Source organism: Theropithecus gelada, chromosome 2 (assembly GCF_003255815.1).
Source record: "Theropithecus gelada isolate Dixy chromosome 2, Tgel_1.0, whole genome shotgun sequence".
Lineage (NCBI taxonomy): Eukaryota > Metazoa > Chordata > Mammalia > Primates > Cercopithecidae > Theropithecus > Theropithecus gelada.
The window spans coordinates 123740882-123753791 of NC_037669.1; the positions used below are offsets into that span (position 1 = coordinate 123740882).

Here is a 12910-nt window from a genome sequence, read left to right on the forward strand (position 1 = left end):
TTTGCCCACTTTTTGATGGGGTTGTTTGTTTATTTCTTGTAAATTTGTTTAAGTTCCTTTTAGATTCTGAATACTAGCCATTTGTCCAATGGATGGATGGCAAACATTTTCTCCCATTCTGTAGGTTGCTTGTTCACTCTGATGATAGCTTCTTTGCTGTGCAGAAGCTCTTTAGCTTAATTAGATCCCATTTGTCTATTTTGGCTTTTGTTGTCATTGGTTTTGGTGTTTTAGTCATGAAGCCTTTGCCCATGCCTATGTCCTGAATGGTACTGCCAGGTTTTCTTCTAGGGTTTTTACGGCTTTTGGTCTTACATTTAAGTCTTTAATCCATCTTGAGTTAATTTTTATATAAGGTGTAAGGAAGGAATCCAGTTTCAATTTTATGCCTATTGCTAGCCAGTTTTCCCAACACCATTTGTTAAATAGGGAATCCTTTTATTTTACTTGTTTTTGCCAGGTTTGTCAAAAATCAGATGGTTGTAGATGTATGGTATAATTTCTGAGGCCTCTGTTCTATTCCATTGGTCTATGTATCTGTTTTGGTACCAGTACTATGCTGTTTTGGGTTACTGTGGCCTTGTATTATAGTTTGAAGTGAGGTAGTGTGATGCCTCCAGCTTTGTTCTTTTTGCTTAGGATTGGCTTGGCCATGTGGGCTCTTTTTTGGTTCCATATGATATTTAAAGTAGTTTTTTTCCAATTCTGTGAAGAAGTCAATGGTAGCTTGATGGGGACAGGATTGAAAATAAAAATTACTTTCAGCAGTATGGCCATTTTCATGATATTGATTCTTCCTATCCATGAGCATGATGTTTTTCCATTTGTTTGTGTCCTCTCTTGTTTCCTTGAGCAGTGGTTTGTAGTTCTCCTTGAAGAGGTTCTTCACATCCCTTGTAAGTTGTATTCCTACGTATTTTATTCTCTTTGTAGTAATTGTGAATGGGACTTCACTCATGATTTGGCTCTCTGTTTGTCTGTTAGGGGTGTATAGGAAAGCTTGTGATTTTTGCACAATGATTTTGTATCCTGAGACTTTGCTGAAGTTGCTCATCAGCTTAAGGAGGTTTGGGCTGAGACAATGGGGTTTTCAAAATATATAATCATGTCATCTGCAAACAGAGACAATTTGACTTCCTCTTTTCCTAACTGAATACTCTTTATTTCTTTCTCTTGCCTGATCGCCCTGGCCAGAACTTCCAATACTGTGTTGAATAGGAGTGGTGAGGAAGGCATCCTTGTCTTGTGCCAATTTTCAAAGGGAATGCTTCCAGGTATTGCCCATTCCGTATGATATTGGCTGTGGGTTTGTCATAAATATCTCTTATTATTTTGAGATATGTTCCATCAATATCAAGTTTTATTGAGAGTTTTTAGCATGAAGTGCTGTTGAATTTTGTTGAAGGCCTTTTCTGCATCTATCGAGATAATCATATGGTTTTTGTCATTGGTTCTCTTTATGTGATGGATTACATTTATTGATTTGCATATGTTGAACCAGCCTTGCATCCCAGGGATAAAGCCGAGTTGATTGTGATGGATAAACTTTTTGATGTGCTGCTGGATTGGTATGCCAGTATTTTATTGAGGATTTTCGCATAGATGTTCTTCAGGGATATTGGCCTGAAATTTTCTTTTTTTGTTGTGTCTCTGTCAGGTTCTGGTATCAAGGTGATGCTGGCCTCATAAAAATAGATCAGGGAGAAGTCTCTCTTTTTCTATTTTTTGGAATCATTTCAGAAGGAATGGTACCAGCTCCTCTTTGTACCTCTGGTAGAATTCTGCTGTGAATACATCTGGTCCTGGACTTTTTTCAGTTGGTAGGCTATTAATTGCTGCCTCAATTTCAGAACTTGTTTTTGGTCTATTCAGGGATTCAACTTCTTCCTGGTTTAATCTTGGGAGGGTGTATGTGTCCAGGAATTTATCCATTTCTTCTAGATTTTCTAGTTTATTTGCATAGAGGTGTTTATAGTATTCTCTGATGACAGTTTGTATTTCTGTGGGATCGGTGGTGATATCCGCTTTATCATTTTTTATTGCATCTATATGATCCTTCTCTCTTTTTTCTTTATTAGTCTGGCTAGTGGTCTATCTACTTTGTTAATCTTTTCAAATAAACAGCTCCCAGATTCATTGGTTTTTTGAAGGGTTTTTCATGTCTCTATCTCCTTCAGTTCTGCTCTGATCTTAGTTATTTCTTGTCTTCTGCTAGCTTTTGAATTTGTTTGCTCTTGCTTTTCTAGTTCTTTTAATTGTGATGTTAGCGTGTCCATTTTAGATCTTTCTAGTTTTCTCTTGTGGGCATTTGGTGCTATATATTTCCCTCTACATACTGCTTTAAATGTGTCCCAGAGATTCTGGTACATTGTGTCTTTGTTCTCATTGGTTTCAAAGAACATCTTCATTTCTGCCTTCATTTTATTATTTACCCAGTAGTTATTCAGGATCATGTTGCTCAGTTTTCATGTAGTTGTGCAGTTTTGAGTGAATTTCTTAATACCGAGTTCTAACTTGATTGCACTATGGTCTGAGAGACTGTTTGTTATGCTTTTCATTATTTTGCATTTGCTGAGGAGTGTTTTATTTCCAATTATGTGGTCAATTTTAGAATAAGTGTGATGTGGTGTTGAGAATAATGTATATCCCGTTGATTTGGGGTGGAGAGTTCTGTAGATGTCTATTAGGTCCACTTGGTTCAGAGCTGAGTTCAAGTCCTGAATATCCTTGTTAATTTTCTGTCTCGTTGACTGTCTAAAATTGACAGTGGGGTGTTAAAATCTCCCACTATTACTGTGTAGCAGTCTGCATTTCTTTGTAGTCTCCAAGAACTTGCTTTATGAATCTGGGTGCACTTGTATTGGGTGCATATATATTTAGGATAGTTAGCTCTTCTTGTTGCATTGATCCCTTTACCATTATGTAATGGTGTTCTTTGTCTCTTTTGATCTTTGTTGGTTTAAAGTCTGTTTTATCAGAGACTAGGATTGCAACCCCTGCTTATTTTCTGCTTTCCATTTGGTTGGTAAAATTTCCTCCATTCTTTTATTTTGAGCCTATGTGTGTCTTTGCACATGAAATAGAGTTCCTGAATATAACACACTGATGGGTCTTGACTCTTTATCCAGTTTGTAAGTCTGTCTTTTAATTGGAGCATTTAGCCCATTTACATTTAAGGTTAATATTGTTATGTGTGAATTTGATCCTGCTGTTATTATGCTAGCTGTTTATTTTGCCCATTCGTTGATGCAGTTTCTTCATAGCATTAAAGGTCTTTACAATTTGGTAGGTTTTTGCAGTGGCTGGTACTGTTTGTTTCTTTCCATGTTTAGTGCTTCCCTCAGAAGCTCTTGTAAGGTGGGCCTTGTGGCAAATCTCTCAGCATTTGCTTGTCTGTAAATGGTTTTATTTCTCTTTTCCTTATGAAGCTTAGTTTGGCTGGATGTGAAATTCTGGGTTGAAAATTCTTTTCTTTAAGAGTGTTGAATATTGATCCCCACTCTCTTCTGGGTTGTAGGGTTTCTGCCAAGAGATCTGCAATTAGTCTGATGGGCCTCCCTTTATGGGTAACCCAACCTTTCTCTCTGGCTGCCCTTAACATTGTTTCCTTCATTGAAACCTTGGTGAATCTGATGATTATGTGTCATGGGGTTGCTCTTTTCGAGGAATATCTTTGTGGTGGTCTCTGTATTTGCTGAATTTGAATGTTGGCCTGTCTTGGTAGGTTGGGGAAGTTCTCCTGGATAATATCCTGAAGAGTGTTTCTCAGCTTGGTTCTATTCTCCCCGTCACTTTCAGGTACACCAATCAAATGTAGATTTGGTCTTTTCACATAGTCCCATATTTCTTGGAGGCTTTGTTCATTTCTTTTCACTCTTTTCTCTAACCTTGTCTTCTCGCTTTATTTCATTGAGTTGATCTTTAACCTCTGATATCCTTTCTTCCACTTGATCTATTCGGCTACTGTGTATGCTTCATGAAGTTCTTGTGCTGTATTTTTCAGCTCCAGCAGGTTATTTATGTTCTTCTCTATTTATTCTAGTTAGCAATTCGACTAACTTTTTTTTCAGAGTTCTTAGCTTCCTTGCATTGGGTTAGAACATGCTCCTTTAGCTGGGAGGAGTTTGTTATTACCCACTTTCTGAAACCTACATCTGTTAATTAATCAAACTCATTCTCCATCCAGTTTTGTTCCCTTGGTGGTGAGGCGTTGTGATCGTTTGGAGGAGAGGAGACATTCAGGTTTTGGAATTTTCAGCCCTTTTGCACTTGTTTCTCCCCATCTTCGTGGATTTATCTACCTTTGGTCTTTGAAGTCGGTGACCTTCAGATGGGGTCTCTGAGTGGATGTTCTTTTTGTTGATGTTGATACTATTCCTTTCTGTTTGTTAGTTTTCCTTCTAATAGTTCAGGCCCTCTGCTGCAGGTCTGTTGGAGTTTGCTGGAGGTCCACTCCAGACCCTGTTTGCCTAGGTATCACCAGTGGAGGCTGCAGAACAGCAAAGATTGCTGCCTGTTCCTTTCTCTGGAAGCTTCATCCCAGAGGGGCACCCACCAGATGCCAGCCAGAGCTCTCCTGTAAGAGATGTCTGTCATCCTCTACTGGGAGTTGTCTCCCAGTCAGGATACAGTTGAGGAGCAGTCTGTCCCTTATCAGAGCTCAAACACTATGCTGGGAGATCTGCTGCTCTCTTCAGAGCTGCCAGGCAGGGACTTTTAAGTCTGCTGAAGCTGTGCCTACAACTGCCCCTTCCCCCAGGTGCTCTATCCCAGGGAGATGGAGGTTTTATCTATAAGTCTCTGACTGGGGCTGCTGCCTTTTTTTTCAGAGAGGGAAACTTGAGAAGGCAATCTGGCCATAGTGGCCTTGCTGAGCTGCCATGTGCTCCACCCAGTTGGAACTTCCCAGCGGCTTTGTTTACACTGTGAGGGTAAAATTGCCTACTCAAGCCTCAGCAATGGCAGACACCTCTCCCCTCACCACGCTCGAGCATCCCAGGTCATGCTCAGACTGCTGTTCTGGCCATGAGACTTTCTAGCCAGTGAATCTTAGCTTGCTGGGCTCCATGGGGGTAGGATCTGATGAGCCAGACCACTTGGCTCCCTGGCTTCAGCCCCCTTTCCAGAGGAGTGAATGGTTCTGTCTCGCTGGTGTTCCAGGTGTCACTGGGGTATGAGAAATAAACTCCTGTGGCTAAGTTGGTGTCTGCTCAAGTGGCCGCCCAGTTTTGTTCTGGAAACCCAGGTCCCTAGTGGCATAGACACTGGAAGGGATCTCCTGGTCTGAGAGTTGCGATGACCATGGGAAAAGTGCAGTATCAGAGCCAGAGTGCACGGTACAGTCCCTAATTTCTTCCCTTGACTAGGAGAGGGAGTTCCCCAACCCCTTGCCTTCCCAGATGAGGTGACACCACACCCTGTTTCAGCTTGCCCTCCTTGGGCTGCACCCACTGTCCAACCAGACCCAAGGAGATAAACCAGTCCCAGTGAGAGGTACGTCAGTTGGAAATGGAAAAAACTCGCCTTCTGTGTCAATATCACTGGGAGCTACAGACTGGAGCTATTCCTATTTGACTACCTTCTCTTCATGATTTTTTGGTTTCCATTTTGAAAGCTAGATCTTGGTGACATCTATATTCTTAGGCATCTTATGTATTCAAATGTGTTTATTCATGTAGAAACAATAATACTTTATGTTGCATTGTTATATACTTTTTTAATTGTTTTTTTTTTTTTTGAGATGGAGTTTCACTCTCTTGTTGCCCAGTCTGGAGTTCAATGGCATGATCTCGGCTCACTGCATCCTCCGCCTGCTGGGTTCAAGTGATTCTCCTGCCTCAGCCTCCCAAGTAGCTGGGACTACAGGCACACACCACCATGCCTGGCTAATTTTTGTATCTTTAGTAGAGACAAGATTTCACCATGTTTTCCAGGCTGCTCTGAAACTCCTGACCTCAGGTGATCCACCCGCTTCGGCCTCCCAAAGTGCTGGGATCACGGGCATAAGCCACCACACCCAGTCTATACTTTTTAAATTTTTAAAATTAAAATATTTTAATTTAATGATTTTTATTTTGTAATAAGATTTTGTATTTCATAATATATATCACTGTTATAAATATTCTTTATCCAGTTAAATATTGTCCAGTAAGACATAAATACAAAACTAATAAAATTGATTTTCTTCTTTTTAAACTTTATATTATCTTATTATTTTTCAATTTCAGAAGACAGAGAATGGATTCCAGACCATAGCTTAAGTGAACATGCTGATAATGCAATTGTCTTGGGTGTTCTGCAGGGTGCTCAGAGTCCATCATCAAGTAGAAAACAGCAAAAGATGGGTAACATTGACTCAAAGGCAGCGGTGCCATGTTGGCAGCTTACTTTCTTTAGTAGTTAGCTTTATTAGCAGTTTAGTAGGCACCTGAAATTTAGTTTTTGAAGTTCTGTAATTTAAAATCATTCATTTTAACTAAATGTCCTCGACTTTTCTTCCAAAACCAAAGCACAAAAATAAGTGTACTCATTTTTCCAAAGGCATGAATTATCATCTTAGTTATTTTCTATAGCAATGTATTAGGAAATAACATTTGCAAAGTGTAGTTAAGAGTATGGCATATTTTGAACAATCCTTATGAAATACGTGCTCAGTTTCAGTACTCACTCAGGAAGCAGTATGTTTATACCAGATTTTGCCTACTCTTTACCTATATTATGATCAGACAGAACCATATGTGAAATGATTGACTTAGCTTAAGATGCTCATTGCCGGGATTGAGAAAGCTTAGTTCTAAATATAATTCTGTATGTACTGACCCTGGAATCTTCATTTCAGTTCATTAACTCTATTCTCTAAACAAAGTAATTATAAGATTTTCCATAGAATAATTCTTTTGACATACTGAATGTCTATTTTAATACTTTCCTAATGAGTTTATACAGAGTATATGACATCATTAAAATCACTAGTATTATTAGAACATTACTGTTATCCCATTATACCAGCTATAATGGGTTTGCTTTATGCCAAAGTAGGAAGTTGTAGTATATAACTAATGAATTCAGGTAATTCGGTATATATATTGAGGATATTAGCACTTGGCTTGGCCCTGAGGATAAAAGAGATACATAAGTAATATTCCCTGATCTTATTAAGCTCACAGTTTAGGAGGAATACTTGAGAAAGTGGGCTATTTGCATTGGTTTAAAGGCTATCTTCAAGGCAGAAATTTAATTGCATATGATTCGTCTCTCCATATAAGATTTATTATGTCTCTCTTGCCCTAAAATCTATGATTAAACCTCTCTGGCTAGCTTAGATCCTTTCCATATGCATTTATGTTGAGAATCTGTCAGATATAAAACTTTTTAGGGAGAAAACAATGTATTTATGGGTTTTTTTGGCTCTATAATTAGATGCCTATTTTTACATCAAAGTCTATGTCAACTTCAAAAATTCGGGTTGTTTCCCTCTGAGGCAATCAGAACAAACTGTTATAAGTCACTGTATATTGACGAAAACAAATTCATATACATGCTATGATAAATTTATTACAAAGACAAATCTACAAATCAGTAGTCAAATGCTTTTAAGTATCAGTTTGGACAGATCAGTCAAAATCAATAATTTGCTATAAAAAACATTTGTTGGCTGGGCATGGTGGCTCACACCTGTAATCCCTGCACTTTGAGAGGCTGAAGCAGGTGGATTATGAGGTCAGGAGATCGAGACCATCCTGGCTAACACAGTGAAACCCCATTTCTACTAAAAAATACAAAAAATTAGCTGGACGTGATGGCGGGTGCCTGTGGTCCCAGCTACTTGGGAGGCTGAGGTGGGAGAATTGCTTGAACCCGGGAGGCGGAGCTTGCAGCAAGGCAAGATCATGCCACTGCACTCCAGCCTGGGAGACAGAGCAAGACTTCATCTCAAAAAAAAAAAAAAAAAAAAAAAAATTGTTGAAGCACTACTGCCAGACACTGGTTATACAAAACAAACTCTTATCTCTATTGCTCAAGAGCTTAGAGTCCAGTATAAAGTTTCTCAAAAGTCAGTATGAGTGTAATCACCTGGGAAACCTCTTGTAATGCAGATTTCTGGATCTGACTCTTAGGGATTCTGATTAATTAAGGCTGAGATAATGCCTAGGAAATTGCATTTATTTTTTGAACAACAACAACTCCTTTTTATACTAATATAGACAGTCTGAATACCTTATTTTGAGAAAACTGTTATAATTTTTTTAATATATATAAAATGTGTGTGTGAATATGTAAACTATATCACATATAAGTTTTATAAAAAGGCCTATGAGTAATTTACTTTTGGATATTAATAGGTAATTAGTGATAATATGTCCTATTAGCTATAATAGTTAGATATATAAGCGGGGTATTTTTTAGAAATAGGGATGATAAAATAATGACCTTGCTATTGAAAAATGTAGATTGGCAAGATATTAGAGACTAGGTAACATTCAGTTAAGTCTTTAAAGTTACAATATTTACCAGTCAGAGAAGTTAGGAAATGGCTTTCTAAACAGGGATAGTGGCCTAAACTAAACTAAAAATTGCCTGGCTCTGTCACAAATTACAGAAATCTTGTATGCCAGCATATAATGGAATTCCCATTTCCACAAAAATTAAAAACCCGTGAATGTAAAGACATCATAGCTATGTGTGTTTAGCAGCAAGTTCATTCATTCTTCCCATCCCTGCCACAACTTAATCCTCCCCCACCCCATCTTCCTGCCTCTGGAAATGGCAACTCTATCCAAACATTGATTAAGTCTGAAATCTGGGAGTCATCTTGCCTCTCACTCAGTGCATCCTATTTATCTTTAGATTCTGCTGATTTCAGCTCTAAAATCGAGCCCAATTCTAACCACTTTTACCTTCACTATTCAAGATTAGCCCAAGTCATTTGTCTGTAATCTCTCATTTGTCTCCTATTTTCACTTTTACTTCTCCCAAAACTATGTTGCTATAATTCATTTCCATTATATTCTACTATTTATAGTCAGTGAGTTGAGTTGTTTATACTCATAACAGTATTGATATTTATAGCTTATATATTAATATTTACAGCTTATAGGAAGTGAATCATACTTTCCATAAATATAAACCATATATTGTATCATGCCATTCTATTGCCTAAAGCATTCCATGGATTCCTATAGAAAGTAGAAAAAAGTATGCCTTACCATGTATCACACAGCAACACCTTGGTTGGCTACCCATGTCTCCTAACTGCATCTTCTCCTACACTGTAGCCACATTTGCTTTCTTTCTGTTCTTAAGCTACTCTCTTACTCACTTCTTAGCCTTAGACTTAGATCTTATCTCTTATCCAGGATGCTCTGAAATTTCCCTCTCCATTCTCTCACTCTTCATATGATTGGTTCTTTTCCATTATTCAGCCTCAGTCCAGATGCTACCTCCATAGAGAGGCCTTCCGACACCACCCTATCTAGTGCTGGTCTTTTGAGTCCCTCTATCACATTTACCTTCTTTTATCTTTCTTGTAAAAGCTATCACTATTTAACATCATCTTATTAGCTTTATTCCTGCTCTCTCTTACCCTTGGTTGGAAAGAAATCAAGAACTAGCCTGTCCTGTTTGTTGGTGTATCTTCAGTAATAGAACAGGGCCTGGCCTATTGTAAGTGCTCAGTAAGTGCTTTCCAATTAGCAGAGTAGGCTAGTAGAACTGTGTGTTAGTTTGGAGCGCAACTTGAGGGTAGAGGCAATGTCTTACTCACTTTTGAATACCCCAATCCTGACACAGTGCCTGGCAGTTTTAGGAGGTGATAAATAATTTTATAATTGAATTTGATTGAGTATTAATTCACAAGTTCTCAGAGTTGGAATAAATTTAAGATATTGTACTATCCAGTTCCTGAATTTTGTATTTCACAGGTCATAAGCTGATTTCTAATTCTATAAGATAACACAATAGCATTCTTAGCTACCTAGTTTAGTATTCTTTCCACTTAACCGTGCTGTGAAATCAAATTTCTATATGTTTTGAGAAATGTATTTTCTAAGAATTCTTTTTATGTATAAATTCTCAGCAGTTGATATAATGGAATAAGAATGTCAATAGACAATAGTGTTTTGCAAACTTTATTTAAGATCAAAATACTGGGTCTTTTGATAAGAATATTATTTGTTATTAAAACACTACCTAAAATCATGTTGCTATAGTTACATTTTATTTAATTCTAACTTTGTATTTAGAATAGCAATAACGGTTATCATCATATTAAATAGTATTCAGTGAATTACTCCTATTCTTTATATCCTTACCAGTAATATTGTACCCATTCATATGATTTGAAGGCACTATTGAATTTTGTCTTCCCAAAAGTTGGCTTAGTTTATTAGTAATCATAGAGCATATATTCTTTAGTTAACACCAAGGAAATTTAATTTTGTTACATTTAGAATATAACTGATCAGTGCTAATCAATAATTTCTTACGATTGCATTGACAGTGATGGTACACGTTACTCCAGAAGTAACTTCTTACACTTTTAATCTACAAACTGAGATTTTTTTAAAATTATGGAATGATCCCCTCAATCATGGCATTTTTAATTAGTGCCAGTATTAATGTTGTCTTATATCTTAAACTTAACAGCAACATTATACCCTTATATATTAAGCATTAGAAAGAATGATATATTGACTTAAAAGAACAATAACAGAATCAGTAATCAAATTGAGGCCTCTTCTATCTCTTTCTGTCTTTTAATTACTTTAAATTACACTTTGAGCATATTTCCAGTAAGAAAGATGGTCTGTTTCTTTGCTGTGTGCTAAGCATAAGTCTGACCTGTCCTTTGTGTTCTTTTTCTCAATGGGGATCAATTACCTTTAAATACTGTGACAATCAAAGGTTCTTGTCAGTGTTTGTACTCTTCTAGATTTTCTGAAGGGCATCTACATTATATTAAATATTTCTTTCTTCATTTCTGTGAATTGGCAGAAGTCCAGTCCTTACTCATAGCATTTTCTTTTGGTTTGTTTTTTTTAAAGTAAGAGTTGTAAATTCCTTTAAATTTTACCTTGACTGAGACATACCATTGTACAGATACTAAAATGTGGTTTACCCCATAGAGTAGAACTTTTGGTTTATATTGTGAATTATTGTTACACTCACTGACTTGTGCGGCTACTGTTAGCGCCCCTACTATTGCTTCCTTATGTAGACGTGGAGAGTTTGGTTCTTGATTGCTATAAATATGGTTCTTTACATATTACAGATAAAAGAGGAAATCATTTCTAACTTATAGTCATAAAAATTAAAAAAATAACTCCCAGGGATAATTATATATATATGTTTTTAACACTTAGGCATATTTTAGCCTGTTATTTTTCTCTGAGCACAAATAGACACAAAGGATCAGTCTTATTTTAACTTATTCATAATTTTATTTCAATAAAAATTATTTTAAGAATTGATTTCTGAAATTTTCATTAAAGTTGGTACCCTTTGAAACTTACCTTGGTCAATTTTAATTGCTTAAATAATTACATACTGTATTCAGAGTCTTCTGAAGTATTAGACACATTTGAAGTAGATTTTTTTTTTTTTTTTTTTTAGTTAAAAAAAGATAAACTCCACTTTGGTAGGCCGAGACAGGCAGATCATGAGGTCTGGAGATCAAGACCATCCTGGCTAACATGGTGAACCCCTGTCTTTACAAAAAATACAAAAATTAGCTGGGTGTGGTGGCACGTGCTTGTAATCCCAGCTTGGGAGGCTGAGGCAGGAGATTGCTTGAACCTGGGAGGCAAAGTTTGCAGTGAGCCGAGATCGCGCCACTGCACTAGTGACAGAGCAAGACTGCGTCTCAATCAAACAACAACAACAACAACAACATCAACTCAATGGTCATTAAATACTTAATACATGATGACCGCCTGTAGTCACTTTTTTGAATTTTATATTTTTCATTGAGTCGCTAGAATGAAAACAATGTTCTATGGCATAGGTTCCATCAAATTAGAGTTTTTATGATAATGACAATTGCACATTAACTCACCTAATAGTTTTACAAAGCCAGTTTGTGTTAAGGGAGTGCAAAGTTATCTTATAATATAATTATGTTTACTATAAACATATTTACCTAAATCAGAACAATAATTTATTACATTAAAGCATTTACCTGCCCTACAAATTTTTAAATATGTACCTTGAAAACTCTCTTGGCCTTATTAAGTAATATTTTGTGAGAAGTACCAAATTAGAAATTAGTTATGTTGTGTTAGTGTAAGATTTGAAGAGATTTTTTTTTTTTTTCCTACTGTGAAAGAAGCAAACATGCTGAAGAAACCAGCTAAGTTGACTTTCAAAATAGATCAAGACAAAGTAGTGACTGTCCTAGTGGAACAATGTAATAACCTGAGAGAGATGGGTGCTTCTGGAACTTTTCCAGAAGAGAGTGAGCTCATCCTTTGGAAAATTAGAGATGTGATCTCAATTTCTTTAAAGCCTGTGTTTTTCCAAATATTCATGTAGATTTTGTAAATTAGTCTGTTTGTTGCCATATTTTTAAATGTAAGAATAAATTACAGATCATCAAGTAAAATTGGTTCACTAGGAAGTGGCACCATGCTTTTTCTAAGGGTTTTTTTCTTGCAAGGTATAGTGTGGTATTGTCCTGGAATTTAAGACACATGTCGTGGTGCTTGGCTTTGGAATACATTATAAAATTGTGTGTTGTTTCTTTATGAAGTTGACTTAGTTTATAGATATTTTCCTTTGTGAATATTAAAATTAGTTTGTTTTTCTCTGAATGTAGGAAAATTAGGAAAAAAATACACAGAAGTGTTCTTTATGACATTGGAAAAGTAATTTGAGATTAAGAAAATGTGGTTAGCTAGAAAGGGTGATAGTCAAA

At 36.6% G+C, this 12910-nt stretch overlaps 1 protein-coding gene across 1 annotated transcript in view; it reads left to right on the forward strand.

Annotated features, from left to right (window-relative positions):
• Positions 1 to 12910, forward strand: part of ZBBX (zinc finger B-box domain containing) — a 141808-nt gene that overhangs the window by 91187 nt on the left and 37711 nt on the right. Inside the window, exon 19 of the mRNA XM_025376570.1 lies at positions 6228 to 6344. Coding sequence (XP_025232355.1) covers positions 6228 to 6344 — 117 coding nt within the window. The remainder of the gene's footprint in view (positions 1 to 6227; positions 6345 to 12910) is intronic.